Source organism: Hemitrygon akajei, chromosome 3, assembly GCF_048418815.1.
Source record: "Hemitrygon akajei chromosome 3, sHemAka1.3, whole genome shotgun sequence".
In the NCBI taxonomy this organism is placed as follows: domain Eukaryota; kingdom Metazoa; phylum Chordata; class Chondrichthyes; order Myliobatiformes; family Dasyatidae; genus Hemitrygon; species Hemitrygon akajei.
This window is the reverse complement of record NC_133126.1, coordinates 196,545,103-196,567,776: the sequence shown is the minus strand read 5'-3', so window position 1 is coordinate 196,567,776 and position 22,674 is coordinate 196,545,103. Positions and strand designations below refer to the sequence as shown.

General features: G+C 42.1%; 1 protein-coding gene across 1 annotated transcript in view; it reads right to left on the bottom strand.

Annotated features, from left to right (window-relative positions):
* Positions 1-22,674, bottom strand: part of LOC140724654 (extracellular calcium-sensing receptor-like) — a 32,966-nt gene that overhangs the window by 1,792 nt on the left and 8,500 nt on the right. The window contains exons 3-6 of the mRNA XM_073039079.1: positions 18,132-18,423; positions 15,696-16,529; positions 13,750-13,977; positions 12,052-12,318 (exon numbers count right to left, since the gene is read on the bottom strand). Coding sequence (XP_072895180.1) covers positions 12,052-12,318; positions 13,750-13,977; positions 15,696-16,529; positions 18,132-18,423 — 1,621 coding nt within the window. The remainder of the gene's footprint in view (positions 1-12,051; positions 12,319-13,749; positions 13,978-15,695; positions 16,530-18,131; positions 18,424-22,674) is intronic.

Here is a 22,674-nt window from a genome sequence, read left to right as displayed (position 1 = left end):
CAGTTACATTTACAATGGGAACCTTACATTTTTGAGTAACGTCATCCCTCTTTCTATGAAATTCCTCAGAAAACAGACTTAAACAGTCTAGACTCCGCTGCGTATTGTATTAAGCAGGACTTTATTGACAATAAAAGATTACATGTGCAATAGCATATTGAATAAAGACCTAGTCCAACCGATCGCTCAACAGACCATTTCTCTTTAGAACGGCTTCCAACCGTATAGCGATCTAAATTTAACTCAAACGTTGATACTGAAACGCGATCCACCACTTGCACACCGCGATCTGAGTGAAGAATTTCCCCACAATATTCCATTTAAATAGTCCACTTTTCACACATTACCCAGGATCTGCAGTTTAATAAGCTTGCTTGTCTTTACCTCATTTGTAGTCCGCATACTTTTGTATACCACGGTAAAATTACCCCTCAGACTCCGTGGGTTTTAGAGAACAAGACCCAGCCTATTTATTTTTACTTGTAACCAGATTCCGGCAAAATCCTTGCCAAATTTTTTCGACAGTCTGTCAATATCATTAACATAGTTCATGTCGAAAGGTGTATAAAACTGCATGCAATTATCTCAATTAGGCTTTATCAACGTCTTATACAATTTCAACATGCCATGACAACTCTTGTACGAAGTACAGTGATTAATAGAGGCCAATGTGCCAAAATATTTCTTGGTAAACCTATCTACCTGAGGAGGGTCTTTGAAGGAATTATGGATATTTACCTTATATGCTTCTTGATTCCATTGTTCTACTGCACTCTGCGGTCCAGTGGTGTTCCCCGTATAATACATCCGGCTTTGATTCTCCCTAAGTAGAGTACCTCACACTGGTCTACATTACATTCTATCAGCTATTGTTTTTCCATTTCTTTCCAGCTGGTCTAGATCCATTTTGTTGTTTCTCTTTCTCACTGTCCACTACAATCATGATCTTGGTGTCACCCGCAATTTTACCTAACCAGTTTACCAAGTTATTATCCAGATTCTTGATATAGGTAACCTACTCAGTGGATACAGCCCGATTCATCCATTAGACCATAAGGCATAGGAGCAAATTAGCCCATTGTAGTCGCTGTGCCATTTCATCATGATAGCGGATCCCATTCAAGGCCATGCAGTTGTCGACTTACTTTAAACTGGATGCCCGACCAATCAGGAATCTATCAACATCCGCTTCAAAAATTGACACGGACTTCCCTACCCCGCCCCAACACAATTTGTCGCAGAATATTCTACAGATTCACTACTTTTTGGCTAAAAAACAAGAAAGCAAATTCCTAACTTCTGTTCTGAGAGGTCACCCCTCAACTTTGTGGCTGTTCCCAGTATGCATCTAACTTAACACACCCTTTCAATATTCGGTTCTTTTTAATGATATCCCGCGCGTAATTCTAAATTCCAGTGAGTGCAGTCCCAAAGCTGCCAAACGTCCCTCGTATGTTAACCCCTTCGTTCCCGGAAACATCCTCTGTAATCTCTTTTGGATAATCTGTGATGAAAATAGGTACTTAGTGATATAAGGGAGCGAGAGCTTTTGTCAATACTCAAATTGCAGCCAGACCAGCGTCTTACAAAGTTTCAGAATTGTCTCCTTGTTTTTATATTCTGTTCCCCCTGAAATAAACGCATGCATTGATTTTGTCTTATTTACCACAGACCCATACTCTGTAATAATCTTCTGGTGGTCTTGCACGAGGACATGTATAGCCCTTTGAGCATCTGATGTTTGAATGTTCTCCACAATCTGTATCCAATGTAATTTGCCTAGCGCCACAATGGGTTAGCCACAGATACAATTTCATTGGCGCGCCCGTCACACGGCGTTAGATTCCCTGGACAATATAACAACCTATGTCAGGTTGCTGCACATCTACTATAGCTCAGCATTTAACAGCATTATTCCCACAATCGTGAATGGTTAGTTACAGAACCTGGTACTCTGTACACCCCGATAGCCTCTGTAATTCCTGCAATTGCATCATCTACTTCCCTTAGTGAAAAACCAGAATCTGTGTGGTTTCGTGAGAACACCTCTTCTCGCTGACGATGAACAATGGTGCAACTTAGAGGCATGTGCTTAGCCGACTGCTCTGCTCGCTCCACACATATAACTGTGTGGCTCGGCACAGCTCAAATACCATCTATAAACAATGCAGCCATTGTTAGTAGAATCTCAGATGGAGCCGCGAGGGCATACAGGAGCGAGATATACCAGCTCGTGGAGTGGTGTGGCAGCAACAACCTTGCAATCAACATCAGTATGACGAAATATCTAACTGTGTAGATCAGCAAGTGTAATACGAAGGAACACATACCATTTCTCGTACGGGGAACAGAAGTGGAGAGAATGAGCCGTTTTAAGTTCCTGAATATTAAGATCTCTGAGGACTTCACCTGGTCCTAATATACCGATGAAGCTATAAAAAGGCAGGACAGCGACTATACTTCATTAGGTGTTTGAATAAATTTTGTATAGCAACAATAACAATCAAGGAAAAATCTGTAGATGTTCTGCAGAGAGCATTGTGTCAGACTGCAGCACTGGCTGCTTTGGGGTTGGGGTGTGCGGGGTGGGGGGGAATGCTATAGCACCTGACCGAAAGTAGCTGCAGAGGACCGTAAATTGAGTTGGCTCCATCTTGCACACTAGCGTACAAACTATGCAGGGCATCTGCAAGGAGCGGTATCTTAGAAAGGCAGAACGTACGGTATTAAGGACGCCAGCACGCAGGGCATGACTTTTTCTCACTGATACCATCAGGTAGACTCAAAGCACACACACACCGCGATTTAGTAACAGCTTATTCCACTCTATCATCCTATTTCTGAATGGAACTTGAACGTGAAGATTACTCACTTTTTAAATAGATATGATTTCTGTGTTTTGAACGATTTTCATATATATATATATGTGCGTGTGTGTGTTGTTATAAATCTATTTACTTATTTATTTATTTAACTATCTATCTATCTATCTATCTCTATATCTTCTATATTATGCGTTGCATTTAGCTTCTTCTGCTAGGTTAACAAATTTCACAGGCATATCCCTGTAATATTAAACCTTATTCTGAGTCTGAGTTAGATAATAGTCGGCATCATTGATCCTTCAACCAATGTGAATTGTAAATCTTTTCCCAAAACTGTATTTCAACTGCCATCTCCTTACCCCTTAGTTAACTTACCTACGTCCTGCTGCAATCGCATTGCTTCATCACATATTCCTCCACCTATTTTCTTATCATACACAAACATTAACACAAAGCTATCAATTCCACTATCTAAATCATTTGCAAACAATGCAAAAATTCGCTGTCCCAATACTGTCTCCCAAGGAACATCACTGGTCACTAGCAGCCAACCAGTAAAGGCATCTATATTCTATCTCGTTGCCCTACCGCTGCCTGTCAGAAATTCCTCTATCCATGTCAGTATATTTCCTCTAACAAATCCTTGCTATACATCACAAACTAAAGAAACTTTACAGATGCCGGAAATCCAAATAACACACACAACATGCAGGAAGAACTTTGCAGGCCAAGCCTCATATATGAAAAAGTGTACATTCGAAGCTTCGGGCCTGCGGAAATGTCTGGGTGAGAAGCATCAACTGCACTCTTTTCCACAGATGCTGCCTGGTCTTCTAAGTTCCTCCAGTATGTTGTGTTGCATATGATATCGTCTCTTTGTCTTCCTCCCTACATAAACTGTGTAGAGACATCTTCCTGGCTATGCCAGATTTAACTGATTATTTAAGGAATGTGACCAATGCACCAGTTACCTCTTTAGACACCTCTTTTTGACTATGCCAGATTCGAATGATTACTGAAAGAACATGAACAGTGTAGCCGCTTTCTCTGCAGAAACCTCTTTTTTTGAACACTCTGGGAAGTTATCTACCTTAAGACTTTTGAATTGGCCTACCACTTTTCTTTTGTAATCATTAAGGCGTTCAATCCGGTCCCCTGACACTCACCAAATCTGGCATACAGACAGTGTCTTCCACAATGAGGAAGTATGCAAGGTATTTAATAAGTTCATCAGTTCATCTGACTTGCTGGCGTCAGAAAGGCAATGATCTGATACCACTCTCTGTCCTTCAGTGCTAAAGCAATGTCCAATCACATTTATTGGTCATGTTCAACGCTAAACGACTGAACATACTAACCAAGGATAAGGGATCTTGTCAAAAGCCTTGCTAAATCCCATGCAGACTACAGCCAATGTCCTACCTTTATCAGCTTTCCTCGTAAGTAAATAATAAGTTTGGCCAGACACGATCTGCCACAACCAAACCCATATTCACTATGCTTAATCCGTCCCTGTAGACACAAATACATATATACCCGGTCATTTCGAATACTTTCGAATAACTTTTCAACGACTGATGTCAGGCTCACAGATTAAAATGTTCCTTGATTATTTTAAACCCTTTTAAAAACAGCAGAAAAACATCAGCCAGACGGCAATGGACGCAGGTTATTTGAGGCTAAGCATATTTTCCTTTGGACTGCTAGGACTCCTGTATTTTCTGCGTTCGTCTCACACAGGGAGCAAATGATCATTTCCTGGGTGTCTATACCCACAAATCTATCTCAAGGTAGAAACCCGTTCTTCTCTGTAATCTATCTAGCGTTCATGACCTCACTGCCGCTTTGTTTCACTGATGTAAACTCTGTGTGAAGCCGCCGAGTAAATAGAGATGCAAAAATATCCCTTTAAAAACGTCCCTATCCTTTTCCGTTCCAGGCCCAGGTTACCACTCTGGTCTTTCTGAGGATATTTTCCCCCTTGCTATCCTCTTGCTAGAAACTTAGAAACATAGAGAACATATAGCACAATGCAGGCCCTTCGGCCCATGTCCTTACCTGAGAAATTAACTAGTGTTACACATAATCTGCTATTTTTCCGAGCTCCATGTAACTGTACAGGAGTCTCTTAAAAGACCCTATCGTATCAGCCTGCATCAGCGTCGCCGGCAGCCGATTTCACACACTCACAGCGCTCTGCGTAAAGAAAAAAACGTACCCCTGATATGTCCTCTATACTACTTCCAACCACCTTAAAACTGTGCCCCCTCCTGCTAGCCATTTCAGCTTCGGGGGAAAAAAATTCTGACTATCCACACGATCAATGCCTGTCATTATCTGATACACCCCGATCAGGTCATCTCTCATCCTCCGTCAGTCCAAGCAAAATAGGCAGAGTTCACTCAACCTATTCTCATAAGGCATGCTCTCCAATCCAGGGAACATCCTTCAAAATCTCCTCTGCACCATTTATATCGTTTACATATCCTTGCTACAGTGAGGAGACCGGAACTGAAGACAGTACTCCAAGGGGGTCTGATAAGGGTCCTATATAGATGCAGCATTACCTGTTGGCTCCTAAACCTAATGCCACAACTGATGAAGGCCAATGTACCGTACGCTTTCTAAACCACAGAGTCACACTGAGCAGAAGCTTTGAGTGTACTATGGACTCAGACCCAAAGATCACTGTGATCCTCCACAGAGCCACGATTCATACCATGAATAACATATTTTGTCCTCATATTTGTCCTATCAAAATTAACTCCCTCACAATTTTTTGGGTTGAACTCCATCTGCCACTGCTCAGCCCAGTTTCGTATCATATCAATATCCCACCGGAAACTCTGACAATCCTCCACACTATCCACATCTCAACGAAAATTTATGTCACCGGTAAATTTACTAACTCGTCCCTTCACTTTTTCATCCAGATATTTGCAAAAATCCTATTTCAGATCTAGGGGTCTGAAAACAGATCCCTGAGGCACCCCAGTGATAACGTATCATCATGCAGAATATGACCCGTCTACAACCACTCATTGCCTTCTCTGGGCAAGCCAGCTCAGGATCCACAAAATAACGTCCCCTAGGCTACAATGCCTCCTTACTTTCTCATTAAGCTTTGCATAGAGTACCTTGACAAATGTCTCGCTGAAATCCATATACACTGCATCTACTACACCTAAATTAGAGATTTTAAACACCTTACAAAGAGATGGTCCCAACACCGAATCCTGCAGTGCACCTCTAATCACTGCCAGCCAACCAGGAAAAGATCCTTCGTCTCCCCCCCCGCCACTGCCTGCCTCCTACAAAACAGCCGATGCTCTCACCGTGTTTGTACCCTACCTGCAATGTCATGGGCTGTTAACTTGGTAAGTAGCTGATTGTGTGGCGACTTGTCAAAGGCCTTCTGTAAGTTCAATATACAACATGCACTGCATCCGCATTAACTATCCTAATTGTAATCTCCTCAAAATTTCCAACATGTTCGTAATTAGGGATTTTTCCCCGAAGGAAAACATGCTGACATTGCACTATCTTGTCTGGTTTCACCAAATACTCCATAGACTCATCCATAAAAATTGACTCTAATATCTTCCCAAACACTGAGTTCAGGCTGGCCTATAATTTTCTTTCTGCTGCCTTCTTCCTTTGTAAAGGAGCGGAGTAACGTTCGCAATTTCACATCCTCCGGGACCATGCCAGACTAATGATTTTTTGAAAGATCTTTTCTAATGCCACTGTCATCTCTAACGCTGCCTTTTTCAGAACCCTGGATGCAGTTGCACTGGACCGGCTAGGTTATGTACCTTTAGGTGTTTCAGATTTTTTGAGCACCTTCTCCCTGTAACAGTACCTTCACACACTACAACATCAGGGATATTGCTAGTGCCATCCACAGAGAAAACTGACGCAAAATACTCATTAAATTCATCAGCCATTTCATTGACCCCTGTAATTATGACTACTTCCTCAGTTTCTTGCAGGCCTATATCCACTCTCATTTCTCTTTTATGTTTAACGTACTTAAAAAAACAAACAAACTTTGATATTACTTGCCAGCTTGTTTTCATATTCCGGCTTTTCCCTTCTAATGATATTTTAGTTGCTCTCTGTCGATTATTTCAAACTTCCCAATCTTTTCCTTCCCAGCTTAACTATTTCTTCATTTTGGAATACACATATCCTGTACCTTCCTCATTTTTCTCACCAATGAACGCCATTGCTGCTCTACTGATATCCCTGCCAGCAGCTCTTTCCAAATTATTTGGACCAACTTCTCTCTCATACCATTGTAATTTCCCTTACTCTACTCAAATACTAATACATCAGACTTCATTTTCTCCCTATCAAGTTTGAAACTTAACACAATTATATTCTAATCACTGGCTCCAAAGCGTTATTTTACCTTCAGCTTCCAGATCACCTCTGGCTCTTTACATAACACTGAACTAGTATAGTTGATCCCCCAGCAGGGTCAACGGCAACTGCTGTATATATATATATATATATATATATATATATATATATATATATATATATATATATATATACAACGTCAACATCAACGTCCTTTAACGCTTGCAGTATCTTAACTCAACCAACAAGTATTCAGCATCTTGCAATCGTATGCAACACCATATTACTGATTTCATACCTATAATTACCAATGGAGCCTCACCACCCCTTCATCTACCCTCCAATCCTTCCGATATGACGTGTAAACCTGGACGTTCTGCTCCCAACTTCAAACTATCCTTCAGCCATGATTCAGTGATGGCCATAACATCATACCTGGTAATCTGTAATATTGCAACAAAATTATCCACCTTATTTCTTATACTACGCACATTTAGATGCAACACATTGAGTACCGTATTTGCTATCCTTTCAGATCTACATCATTAATGCTTTGATACCCAGTTTACTGGTTGCAAACTAAGTCCCATCACTTGCCTGCCTTTCCTGACAAACTGGCTGTACGCTACATTTATATTTTTATCATCCATCCTAACCTGACTTCTCCGTGGATTGCCACCTTGTCGTGGTGGAGAAGCTTATGTGGTTCTTAGATCCAGAGAGCGATGCCATCTGGAGCTAAGTTCCTGGACGAGTCCCCCATGGCGGTAAGGTCGAGGGTCAGTTCCTGACATAGAACAATCCAACCAAGACCTCAATAGTGGAACAGGTGGACGAAGTTACTTCAAACTCATTGTCTGTGAAGGCGGATGAAGGCTGCAACAAATCTATCAGCTCCAATCGTCGTGGTTTCCTTGATATTGGTATCTGTTGGTTGATTTGTGATGTATCTTCTGCTTCTTGGAGTACAACATCAAGTACACTTTAAACAAATACACGCATAGGCTTCTTCGCTTCGTGGAAACAGAACGAAGACCATCATTCTCGACCTCGAGGGATAGCCACGACGACGAAGACCTATCCCTTGTCCCTTAACTCCGGTCCCCACACCGCTGCCTAGTTAAACCCACACCCTAACAGCTCACAAACCTGCACCCTATGTTTCACGTGGAAACCGTCATTTTCAAACAGGTAAAAATACCCCCCGAAGAGTTACCAATTAATCAAATTCCTGAAACCCTGCCAACTGCAACAGCTTCACAGCCACGATCTTATCTGTCAAATCGTCTTAATAGCACTTGGGACAGGCAGCAATTCAGAAATTACTACCTGGGTGTCCTGCTTTTCAGCTTCATACACAACACTCTAAATTCTCTTTTAGCTCCTCATTGCTTTACTTTCTTCAATTGTCGTTGGTACCAATATGCACCAAGATACGCCTCCCTCTCCAAAAATGTTATAGACACGATCCGATCAAACTGATCTAGTTCCCAAGGACTATTTCAAATCTATTTGGAATTCTGTGCACTTATAAAGGACGTTTTTTTCACTATATATTTTATATATTCTTGCCTACCTAACTCTTTTTTCATTATTGTAGTCCCAATAAGTATATGGTAAATTAACATCACGTTATCACACCGGAAAATTCTGGCAACAGTCAGCGATCTATGTTTGCTCTTTGAAAACTCCCCAACTGGTGTGTGATGTTATGTGATCCTACGAACATATTCATACTTCCATGTCTCAGACCTCTACCCATATGGCCTCGCTGGACGACTGCTCCAGTCTGTCCTCTCTGAGCATACTGTGATATTTCCCTGCCTAGTAATGTCACACCTCCTCTCCCCAGAAGGCAGCTCCCAACGGAGCACTGTCTTCGAGCGATAACTCATCCAGTATCGTCTCACCAGGACTGCAGCAGCAGGCAATCCCGATGGACGATTAGTCCTAGCTACAACAGACGGTAGACTGCTGCCTCGCCTCCTGTCTCGTCACCAAGGACGGGAATCAGGCATGCTTCCAACGGGGTCTTGCGATTGCAAGTGAATCATTCAAGAAGTCCTTCTGGGTTACACTGTATACTGCATTCGAGTATGAACTCTGAACATAGTCAAAACAAAACTATAGTTGCATCAAACATCAGCATTCAATTTCTGTCCTTGCATGCGTGATGAACAATATATTTCCCGACAAACCTGCTGTCGTGGCGGTTTTGATCCCATACTCTTGGAAATCCCATACCCTGAAAGGTAAGGAGGTAATGTTGAGATTCTAGGAAGGGCTCACTTGGAGCATTCTGAGCAGTTCTCTGCCACTGAACTTAGAAAAGATACGGTAAAACTGGTGAGAGTTCAAAGGAAGTTCACGAAAATGATTCCAGGGTTGAATAACTTGTCATATTAAGAGCGTTTGATGATAATGTCTAAAGTGCATTTTTACACTTCAGAAGAATGAGGAGTGAACTTGTTGAAGCGTATCGAATGGTGAAATGCCGGGATAGATTGGATGAGGCAAATGTATTTCCTATGCGAGGAAGTCTACGAACAGAGGACAGATTTTTTTTTCACCCAGGGAGGGGCGAATCTGTGGAATTTCATCAGTGGAACTCTTTAGGAATATTTATGACGGACGTTGTTGGATTTCTGATTGGTCTGGGCATGAAGGGATACGGAGTTGATAGGGACAATAAATGATCAGCCGTGATGAAATGGTGATAGGACAAATACCCCTACTGTGCTGCTATATCCTATGGACTCGAGGGCACATTAAACTGAAGTTTAAAGTCCCTTGGTGGAGCAATGGTAAGCCATACCACTATGATATTACTGCCCCTTAGATCAGGTGCAAACTCTCTCTTCTATACAGGACCAAATTTCTGAAGCCACCTTTACTGCACAATTTGCTCAGCGTCGCCTTCAACAGTACGATCCTGCAATTTATAGGCGCACTAGCCCATTGCACAGGTAACAGCCATCACATTAGAACGCTGAAGGTCCTGGCCTTTAGCGCAGAAGCAAGTTCCACGAACTAACTTTCCAGGACCACGTCGGCTCGCGTAAACAATTATTTTGTAACTAAGTGCACTACGACCTCTGGCTGCACAACATCCACATAATAATAACAACGAGAATCGATCAGAGATTTGACTAACACGTATATCCGGCAGGTAACATACCACCCGGGACATCCATTCTGATTGCCTGATCAACGAATCTTTCATTACTGCAGCCCTGAACATTCCGCGCCCCCGGTGAGCCACAGACGCACCCTCGGTGCCAGAGCCTGACTGATGTCAATTTGCTCTGCTAGATCAAAGCTACGAATAGCACAGAAATCGGTACATCTCTTGGTGAGGGCACGGCGGCATGGGGTACACTTCAATGGTGTCGATCCCCTTTCCTCGTCCTGATGTAACATAGTTTTCTGTGTCTTTTCTATCAATTCCTCAGCCTTCCAAATGACGAGAGTCTTGTCCAGTTCCAATTGCAACTCCTTAACACGGTCTGTTAGAAGCTGTATTTGGATCCACCTCTTACAGGTGTAGTCATCAAGGAGGACTTCAACATTCCCACATCTCGTGAGAGTACCATTCCTCTCCTTTGCCTGGCTTCCCCACTTCTCTGAGTGTGCAAAATGAAATAAATAATACATAACGAATATAAAAATCTAAATGTGGCCTACGTGGATCTTCGCTGTAACCTCGTAAAACCTAGGCTCGACTCCCCACTCATACTGACCCTCACTCGCAATAGCCACTCTTCTTAGAACTAACTTATTTTTCTTCCATCTTGCCAAGTGCATAAATATGCACAATCCATTATCCCTTCGGAAGCAGTGGCGTGCAAAAATAGCCAACTGTCTCCGCTCGCTTCATTTAAAGTTAACAATATTCCAGGCATGCCTTCCACATCAGCGGCATGACAATGTTTTACATTTCGCCAACATGAAAAATGCAATTGAGTGTTTCGTTTCGCGTTGTTCTTTAAACTGGGTGTTGATTATGTCGACCGTAAAACCTACGTTCAGGTTTGCCAGAAATATTTGAAATGTGCGGTCTTATAAGTAGCAGGTAAAGAAGATACGTATATAGGAGACTGCAGAAGATCGAATCTAGAGTGAAATACTGATATAGAAAAGGAAGGAGCTGCTAACCTGAATAGTGGGTAATTTATTAGAAAGTATTTCAATGGACTGGATAAATGAGTGTCTGGATATACAGAGACGGAGGGACATTCAAAATGGCTTTGTTCGGTGCCGTTTGGATCTAACCAATAGTGCTGCGTTTTCGAGGAAGTTAACAGGAAAGTAGATGAGGGCAATAGATGATGACTACAGGGACTTTAGCACGACCTTTGCCGAGGTCCCTCTTGGGAAACTCATTAGGAAGTTTCAGTCTGTTGGAATTCGGGATTACGAAGTAAATTATCCTCACTGGAGATTCCATGGACTTGCAAGACATGATACCCTCTTTGACTAGATATCTGTGACTACTGGTGTGACGCAGGGATCGATGCTGCGTCTGCTGTTTCTTGTCATCTCTACGGCTATCAGCATGATAATATGGTTCACTGGATAAGCAAACTGCAATTGATACCAAGACAGTTTGGATATTGGACAGTGAGGACTAGTGTCTCAACGTGTAGTGGAATATGGAACAACTGAAAACAATGGTGTAAATGGCAGATATGACGTGGAGACTGGACCCAAATGCAGGACGCAGGCTCTGAAGTACTAGGGTCAGGACAGGAACAACTAAAGGATAGACCAAGATGGGAGACCGTGCTGAACAAAGGTGATCCTGGGGTTCAGAGTGTTCATGGCGAAGGCAGGACCCTGGAGTTCATGGCGAAGGTAGGACCCTGGCTAGGTAAATGATGGGTCTATGCGACAAGGAATGCTGGGAGGACAGCCCCCTGGGCGGGCCGCATTGCTTCTGGGCAGGGTCCGGCCTCCCAGGCAGGAACACAGGGGCCTGGGCAAGTCGCGGGGCACCTGGGCAGGATTCGGGGCACAACCCGTCGGAAGAGAGCGGTAGGAAAGGGTCAGAGTCCTCTGCCGGGAAACGGCAGCTGGCCTGCTTATCCGACGGAGGCAAAGGTTCGGAAGGGAGCTCGGTCCAGGGTGACTACAAGAACAGACTCACAGAACTGGATGATTAACAGTGGGTACTCCAAGACGGGGTCGAAACGGGATAGCCAGACGAACAGCACAATGGCGTGAACAAGCCAAACCGGACTGAACAGCGGGTACAAGACAAACAGGGCAAAACAGGACGCCCCCCCCCCCAACTAGACACAGTACCAGAGCCTCTTATATACACCTGCCAGCCGTTAGGTCTCAGGTGCACCTGCTTAAGCCAATATAATCTTATTTGGGCTTAAGGGTGCAAGAAGGAATGGCTACATGACCCGGAGTCCGGAGTCTGCGGACCGGATCAAGACCCGGAAAGCAGGCTCCAGACCGGACCATAACAAGATAGAACTTCAGAAGGACAAACTACGACTTGCGCAGTGAGCGGCAGGGCACAGGGGTATTCGGTAACTGCAGAGCGCCGAGCAAGCTGTCAACGTAAGTGTTGGATGATGGATTGATACCAACATTAAAGAGAAATTTGGATAAGTGCATGGATGGAAATGCTTGGAGGTCCAAATGTAGTTCCATGGGACGACGGCGCATAACAGTACCGAACGTACTAGATGGTCGAATTGCTTGTCTCGCTGCTGTAGAGATCTATGCCACTATCACGCAACGAAGCCAAATTAGGGTTAATTATTGAATTAACGTTGTTTCTTATATCCTTCACATGCACGAAGAGTAAAAATATTTAGTTTAGGTCTCCATCTAATTGTGCAATGAGCAATCATAATAATTTATAATAAATAGAACAGCCAATGTTTATAAAGTGCACTCAATTCAGCGTGAGTACATTAGACTGATGGCCTGGTGGAGAAGCTGTCCATGTATCGGGTGGATACATGATATTAAGGTTACAGCATGTTGCTCTGCGATGGAAAATAGAAAATAGAAAGTGGACCGAACGACACTGATTTTAGAGTGACCAATTTAGTTCTTCGAGCTCCTGTGCAGCTTGGTCATGTCCATTCTATTCTTGCCATAATTCCCATTGAATACCAGTTACGTTTCGGCCTCAATTTCATTCAAATAGCTGCCTTTTTTCCATCTTAAGCAGAACTCATGATCTGGCATTCAAAAGCGACATGGAACAGACTGCCGCGTAGAATCACAGACATCATAGAAATAAATGCCAATGCACCTCAGACTGAAACGATAGGCATCCAAACTCGTGATTTTTCCCCTTACTCCTAACTGCTCAACTGATCTCAACGTCTACCCTGGGGAACTGTGTCCTTGAATCAGCACATCCCTCATTCTTCAAAACTCGTAAGAAAACGGATTATATTGTCGAGACTGCACTTTATATTGCATTAACTAAGAGCGTCATTGGTCGTCCATGTTCCTGTAATATCACTAATATTATAGGCATGAATCTATTTTTGATTTCGGCAGCATAAATGCATCGCAAAAAGAACCATACCGTATTTCCGCTTGTACTCCACATAATTTCTTCGACATTCAGCGTTATCTCCCGCCCAGATGGAGCCGTGCCGTCATAATATCCGACGTTTACAATATCGATGCTGCCCTTGAAATTCGTTTGTAAATTCACGAAATCGTATCTGGGCACCGGGTCACCATTTTTATCAAAGTACACGTTTTCTCCAGTCTTCGCTGTGAAATTTACGGTGCGGAGGTAGTGCAGCAACTAGGGGAAAGGCAGCAAAGGAGGCTTTTCTTTAACCTTTGAACGAATTTGGTCGACATTAACACAGTTATGCAATTTCACCCTGAACGTGCATAATTGAAATGTTTTGAACTACAAGTACCACATAAAGGAGAAGTACACAATGGTGACCAATATTCTCAATGGAAGGACTGTGAGAGCTGTTGCGAAGTTTTTAAATTAATTTTGCACGTGGGTTGCAACCAGCTTGATAGGACTGAAGTTAGGGATGTTGGATTTCAGCGGTAATAGTGTATATTGAGGCTGTCAGGGGGAAGAAACATTTGAGTGGGAATAATTGCATTCAGTAGGACGGGTTGCAATTTAAAAGGGTGCCAAATATTTCAAAGCGTGTGAAAAAATACTGAATATCTTATATCTGAATGCACACAATATTCGAAAAATGATTGGCGATCCAGTAGCCAATCAAAATTGTTAAGTATGATGTTGTAGGTATCACAGAGTGAGTGCTTAACGACGATTGCAATTGGGAGTGTAATATCCAAAGATACAGAGTCTATCGAAATCATAAACGGTAGGCAGAGAAGGAGAATTGCCTCTGCTGGTAAATAATGGCATCGAAATTTCAGAAAGAGATTAACATACCATCAGGATATATGGACTCCTTGTGGGTAGAAGAAGCTGACTAAGAAAAAGGTAATGGGAAACATTTTACGTGGCCTTCGCTGTAGCGTACAAATCAAAGCAGAAAGGAAAAAAAAACAGAAGTCTCACAAACCCAATATTTCCTTAGTCAACCGGGATGTAAATACGCAGATACACTGAGGAAAACAAGTTGATGCTGGAATTTGTAGATTGCTCCGAGATGTATTTTTGAGACATCTTGGGTTGAGCTCACTATAAGATGAGCAATTCTGGATTGGATATTTTGTAATGAACTGCATATGATTAAGGACCTTAAAGTTAAGGATACTTAGAAAACAGTAATCGTAACGTCAAAAAATTCACTCTGCAATTGCATAGGCCGAATTCAAAGTCAGATATATAAATACTACAATGGAGTAAAGGTAATTACACAGACAACAGAGGAACGCTGGCTAAACTTGATTCAAAGCGATCACTACCAGAGATGAAGGGAGAGCAGCAATAGCTGGTGTTTCTGAGAGCAAATCAGAAGGCGTCGGGTAGATGAATGCCAAATAAATGAAGCATTCTAAAGGCAGGTCGACGACAGCTTTGCTGACAAAGGAAGTTAAAGGCAAGATAAAAGTAAAAGAGAGAGCATATAATAGCACAGATAGTACTGGGAATCTAGAGGAGATGATATATGAAGACGGGTTAGCCAAAAATATGAAAAATTATACCAACATGTTATTTTTTATTTACATAGGGAGGAAATAGATGAAGTTTAAGTATTGGACCGCTGGTAAATGACACTGGAGAGCCACTAACAATGGAAAGAAATGGGGAACAAACTGAAAATAAAACTACTGTGTATCAGTCTTCGCTGTGGATTGCATTTGCAGTATGACGGAACTTCGAGAGGGCGAGGCAGCAAAAATATCTAGAGATGCTAATAAAAGTGAGATGCTTGGGAAGCTGAAAGTTTTGAAGTAGATAAATCACATGGACGTAATGGAGTGCACTATACTATAGTTACACTATAGCCGCACACCACTATCATACCTGTCGCCGTTGTCAGTTTTGTTCTATCTTTGCTACAGAACATATAGACCTACCTGCCAGGGCTCAAAATTCGCAATATTCGCGCATGTGTTATTCATAAAGGGTCCGCCTCCGTCGACACAAGTTAAGAGATCGTGCAGGGCGTGAGCGATGGAGTAGACTGCTTTATACACGTGGTATGAACTCCCGTCCATTACGGCTGGAAGGTAGCTATTCTCTATGCTTTCCATCTGTTCCTTTCCTGTGCATTGCTGAACATGACCTGGAGAGTTATTCGGGCTTGTCTCGTTGCCGGTGCTAAAAGAACAGCTGAACAGACTTTCCCAAAACTCCGTTATTAAGTTATTGCCAGGAAAGTTGGAAGGATGAACATTATGAAGATGATCTCTGAGATCATCTATCTCTGTCCTTCGGGTGGCTGGACCAATTGTCCCAGTGAGATAAATCGCTCTTTGTTCAGGAGGGAGAAGATTTCTTGTCACCCAAGACTCACTTCCAATCCATTGTATGCCCGTTACATTTTGTCGCCAAATCTCATTCAATAAAAGACGCATATCACCAGCGTGAACAAAGGCTACTACCACCTTAGTAGACGCCTGTTTAATTACTTGAACAACTTTATTGATTTTCTCTTGCGAGTCGGTTCTGTAAAATGATTCAGAGTAAGCAATACAAATCCCAATCTTTTCCACATGCTCCAGGAATTCCTGCATTCCAAAATTACCATAATCGGTGTTACTTCTAATAGTACCGATCCAAGTCCAGCCAAAGATTCTCACCAGTTCAGAGAGGAGTTTGGACTGGTATTGGTCGCCAGGGATAGTTCTAAAAAATGTCGGATATTCTCTTTTATCGCTGAGGCAGGAGCAGGTGGAGTAGTAACTAACCTGTGGAGAAAGAAGTTAAGGAAATAGATGAATAGCAGCGTCTGGTTTTGAAATGTAAGTGTCAGATAATCCTATTGCGGTCCATTGTGATTTTGTTTTAATTTGTTCGCACATAGCCATAACATTGAACATACAACATGAAGGGCGTGCAGAATAAATAAGGACAATTACTGACATTTATGTTTTCTGCTAATAAAGCACTGGTTACACAATCACGATTTTTGCATTCAGTTCTGTTCGCTCCATTGTAGCAATGATGTGCAGGCTTCAGAGGAGGTGCATAAGAGATTTACCAGAAATCCTCTTAGATTATGGAGTAAACGCCATAATGACTTTGGACAAATTTGGGTCGTTTTTCCTGGAGAGGCTTAGTTTGAGGAGAGGTCTAACTGACCTTTATAAAATACATTTACAGAGTAGATAGTGGTATATTTCTTCCATGTTTATAATGTCTAACACCGGAGCTCATGAACTTAAGGATAGATGGTCTATGTTAAAAATAGATTTGCCGAGCATTTTTTTAGCCAGGGATTCGGGGTGCGTGTAATGAGCTGGCAGGATTTATGGGGTAAGTAAATACGACGGACTCGTCCACGCTAGCTTAAGCATATGAACATGTATAGAAGAGAGTAATGTGGGGAACATATACACAAAAGGGGCTGCTTAACATAGGTATTTCATTAATAGTTGAATTGGTTCGGAAAAACGGCAATGGTCAGAAGGTTCCGATCCTGAGTTGTATCCTTTATATTCTGCTGGCTCTGTGTTATTACAGAGAGATTTATCAAATACTGTATTAATTTTTTTTCAGTTTATTACACAGAATGGTGCATAACTGGATCTGATGGTTTTTAAGAGGATCTTAGTTAGTCAGGGTCGGCAAGTGATACTGTGCCAGCTATATACAGGAAACGGAAGACAGACTAGTATGATTTCGAGAGTTAGCAGCCTCCCATGCAGCAAGCCCCATCTCCTCACACATCTGATGAACTAATGGACCCGCAAAGGCACATGGTGTTCTACAATTGCACGATTTCCAGGAGTTTCTGGTCAGCTTTGAATTGAACGTTAGACTGCTTTCGGACCTCACTCTGGATTGTACCTCGGGGATGACACCTGAAGCATGTCGAATGATTGAGTATATCTGGTAGGCAGCGGATGTTTGAGATTACAGTTTTCTTTCTCCTAGATGGGCTACCAACCACGGCTAACGAGCCACTTCTATCCGAAGTGACAGGTATTAACGCGTCAGCAAGTGACTGTCCCCACGTCTCCTCTGGTAGAAACGACCTCGCTGGGCCTACACGATAAGTAATTAGTGAAGGCAAAGAGCTGAACTTTATTGTTTGAAGCTATTTGGGTCTCAAGTTATTGGGAGCATTTAATAGGTAACTTGAGTTTATCCTCACCACTTCCAGGGTTATGGCATCGTTACGGTATATCTAATGAGTTTCAATTACTATAAAATCTCAATATATAGAATATTTTTATTGTGTTCGTTTCCCAAATTAAAATGTATCCCTATTTCAACTCAATCCACACCTAATAATCAGGAAATGGTACACCCTTAATAAAATTGCAGTGGAATTTTGGATATATTACCAGCGGAATTCCGAAGGATCCCATTGTCCTTGCCGTTACGATGGAATTTGTGGACATATCGCAGCCAATAATGGCAGCGACGTTGGAAGAACCTCTACAATGATGATATTCAATTGATTCTTCCTCCCCGTTGATCAAAGCCAGTGCTCTTTTCGATGCGATCGCAGGGGATGAGCAGTCATCGTAGATCTTATACCCGAGTGTGATCCCTGGGAGGAGATTCGCATTCTGGTTTATTTCTTCAATGGCAAAAATCATCGTCTGCGCCAGTCGGAAGCTTGCAAAGCCAAAACTACAGTATAAATATAAGATCAAATTATAAAAGTGTTCAAATTCCTAATACAATTAGATATCAAGTCAAAGAATTATAATGTTCATACACTCTTATAGTCGATAAATGGTGTCTATAGCACTGACCCAGCATGTTTCACCATCTCGAGATAACATATACAGTTTATTTCAGAGTAAGCAACACAGTCAAATCTACCTGTCGGTAGGGATCAAGTGGAATCACATTCCTAAAAATACAAAGGCGATCTCAGAAGTACCGAGACAAATGGGACAAAGACCACACAAATAATAAAACAGACCAACTCTATAGACCGGGATAAGTGAAGTGGTCAGTCACGTTTCCGGCCGAGATTCTTATTCAGGACTGCAATAGAAGGGTGTAGTATTTAATATGGGCGTAGAGCCGAGGCCTGCAGCCTCTCTAATCCCGATGGAGGGTCTCCGTCCGACGTATCGAATCTTTATTGTCGTCCAGAGATGCTGTCTTATCTTCGGAGTTTCCCCATTGTTTTTTATCTGTTGCTCAGGATTTTCTGCTTCTGCTGAATCTCCTGAGTCTGCTTATTGAGGACGCGGTGTGCTGAGGTAATATGCTGATTTGTAGTCGTTCTACAATAATTGAAGTTAATTTATTGACAAAGTGTGCTTCCTTCAGCGGTGGTAGTGATTGAAATTCATATGGATCCTATTTGAATTGTGAGTAAATTGAAGTGTGGGTGGGTAGACAGCTAGAAGTACATAATATAAATATACTTCGCCGTCTTCCGTTATTTCAGTCAATGCTTCTGAAATTTGATTTGTGTAATTTTACTTAAATATAAATACAGAAAAAACATTGAACTGTTCAGTACAGGGGCAAATCATCGGCTAATGATATAGTGCCGAAATATTTATACTTGGAATTAATTGTCTAATTAATCTAATTATTTCTGCTTACGCATTTTCCGATCTCCACACTCATCTCCATTCCCTTCACATTCTTGTGTCCATTATATGTCTACTTAATTTGCCTCCACTACCACTGGCAGCGCATGCCAGCGAACCAGCAACATCTTTGTCAAAAAAAAACATCTTACCGGTCATCTCCTTTCATTTTCGCCCTTCACACTTGTGTCCTCTGATGTTATACATTTAGATAGTTGGAAATTATGCAGTTTTGCTGTTCTATGATTGCGTCATAATTTTATAATCTCTGCTCAGGTATCCTCTCAGCATACACTCTTCCACCAAACACTAACTAAATTTGTCCAATGTTCCCTTATAGCACACGCACTCTAATCCAGACAATATCCTGGTCAACCTCACCTGCACTATTATCAAAGTCTTCGTATCGGCCCTGAAATCGGACTACCCGAAAAAAATGTAATACCACTGATTTTTCCAAGTACAGTTTTTTCTGACACAACTTAAAGAATCAGATAAGCGCGTGTCTCAGTTTAAAATCTTAACACATCCTGAAAGTCGTTTAATATTCATTTGAGATTAGGTTAAATATTTGAATACAAAGAACAGATAAACACGTATTTCAATGAATATTAATGTACATCGTAGCTGAAAGTTATTTTTAAATGTGAAGTTACGTTGCACACAGGCAATGACAAGCTCGTACGGCATTTAGGCAGGTATTTTGAGAGTAGATACTGAAGAATGGAAGGTAGAACACTAGCGTATATTAAGAAAGTAACATTATTAGTCATTTCCTCTCTGACAAATACATTTTTTAATGGACACAGAATCAAACAATCCTATTCCAAGGCTTCTCGGCTTAGAATGATAACAGTCCAAGATCGTAGTAATTTGCATAGTGTTTTGGGCACTGCTCAGCACGTTGTGGAAACAACTTTCCTTCCATGCATGCCATTCCTACTACCTCAGCAGAGCAGCTGGCGTAATGAAACGCCCCCACCCCTCACACTTCTGGCCCATCTCATTGTGCATGAAAGAATAAACAGCTGAACACGTATATCTATGAAGGAGAACTACTTCCATCCCATTGTTATAAGAAGATTTAATGTTCTGTTGTTACAAAAGGATGGAATATTAACCATAGAATCCAAGCCATTATGGCTTTACACATGATTAACTAACTTCACTAAACATTCTTGATAACTGTGAAAATATATGCTGAATTTTATAATAGTCGTCCATGTTACTATATCATCAGTACACTTTTCCCATGAAATTATACAGGCATGTGTTGTTGTGTTTAACGAATTAATAATGAACGCAAAACGTATCACGCCAACGGGATGAGAAAATTGGATACTTCCAGAAAACGTTTAAATGTCTTTCAGATGTTTTCTTGGCTTTGGTACATACTTGGCATCATGGCAAATGTAGCACATGATCTTTCAGGGTAAAAGGATTTTCCAACACAGGAGAGTGTGTTAAATTGCTATTTGCTTTACAATAACATTTAAAATGTTTGCAATTGTAGTCGTATCTAAACGTCGAAGTTGTAGCGCCTGGCAATGAAAAAAAAACCTAAAAAAAAATGCGTTGTCACCAGGATGCGAGAGAAATCCTTCCTGATAATTGTCCGCAACGTCAAGTCAATAATGCGGCCACGAAACTTGAATAAGAGTTATCACAGCAGAGGCGGTGCTGTCCATCACACCGATGCGGGTAAACCCATCGTACTAGCGAACTTTCTGTGTGCGGTCTGCACATTAAACGGACGTTCCTAACCTGGAGAAGATCTAAAATAGGCCGAAAAAATCACCAGTTCCAAATGGGGAGCAGATGCTTTGATTAATCAAAGGCAACACTTCTGCAGAGAAGAGACCTTTTCTCCAGCTTTGTATTACATTTGTACGCCAGAATGGTTGTTATCTATCCGTATGAATTGTGGTACCAATAGCGAAGGCAGCTACCACTTCTTGCGGTACTCCTTCTAATTTGAAATTTGCAGATAATGCAATTGCTGTATCGCACAATAAAAAATCCGTCTTGTCAGACTTGACCAAGGGTGTACTCCTTTAGATTTCAATGCATCTGATAAAAGGAACTCTCGCTGAAGCGTTGATGACGGAGAGTGCAACCTTGAGGGAAAACACCTATGTCAGGGAGCTATTCATCGATGATAGCTCAGCATTTAATACTATCATTCTCCCAATCCTGATTGAGAAGATGTAGAAGCTGGAACTCTGAACATCCCTCTGCAATTAGACTAATGCAACTTTCTAACAGGCAGAGCAGAATCTGAGAATACGTACACAACGCTGGAAGAACTCAGCAGGTCAGGCAGCATCCGTGACAAAAGAGTAGCCAACGTTTCGGGCCGAGACCCTTCATCAGGAATGGTGGGGGGGAGATAGGGCCGAAGCCCAGTAATACAGATTGTGGAGGGGGAAAGGGCTAGAGGCACCAGATGTAGAACCAATCAGAGGAAGGATAAAGGGCGGAGGGGATAAGCATGAAAGAACTGTAGAGATAGAGGAGCAGAAAGTTGAAGGGGGAGAGAGGCAGAGAGGGACCTGGGATTCCCCGCCCCCCCCATTCCTGATGAAGGATCTGGGCCCGAAACGTTGGCTACACTTTTCTCACGGATGCTGCCTGACCTGCTGAGTTCTTTCAGCGTTGTGTACATATTATTTGATCCACAGCATCTGCAGTTGTATTTTTGTGTTTTGAGATCAGAATCTGTGCGGATTAATGATAACTTCTCCTCCTCGCTGACGATCAACAAGAGTGCACCTCAGGGGTGTGTACATGGTCCACTGCTCTAATCTCTATATATCTATAACTGTGTGGCTGGGTATAGCTCAAATGCCATCTATAAATTTGCTGATGATAAAACCTATGTTGCTAGAACTTCTGGTGGTGACGACAGAGCACACAAGCGCGAGATATGCCAACTGGTAGTGTTGCAGGTCCAATCTGAAACTAAACGTCAGTAAGACGAAAGAGCTGATTGTGGACTTCCGGAAGGGTAAGACGAAGGAACACATACCAATCCTAATAGAAGGATCAGAATTTGAGAGAGTAAGTAGTTTCTTGTTCGTGGATATCAAGGTCTCTGAGGATAGAACCTGCTTCCATCAGATTGATGCAGTTATAAAGAAGGCAAGACAGCGGTTTTAAGAGTTTGAAGACATTAGTCATTTCAACAAAAAAACTCAAAAACCACTATACATATATCATGCTGCAGAACGTTCTGTCTGGTATGGGGAGGGGAGGGAGCTGCTTCACCAAGCTGTAAGAAGCTGCAGAGGGTTGTAAATTTAGTCAACTCCAGCTTGGGTACTATCTT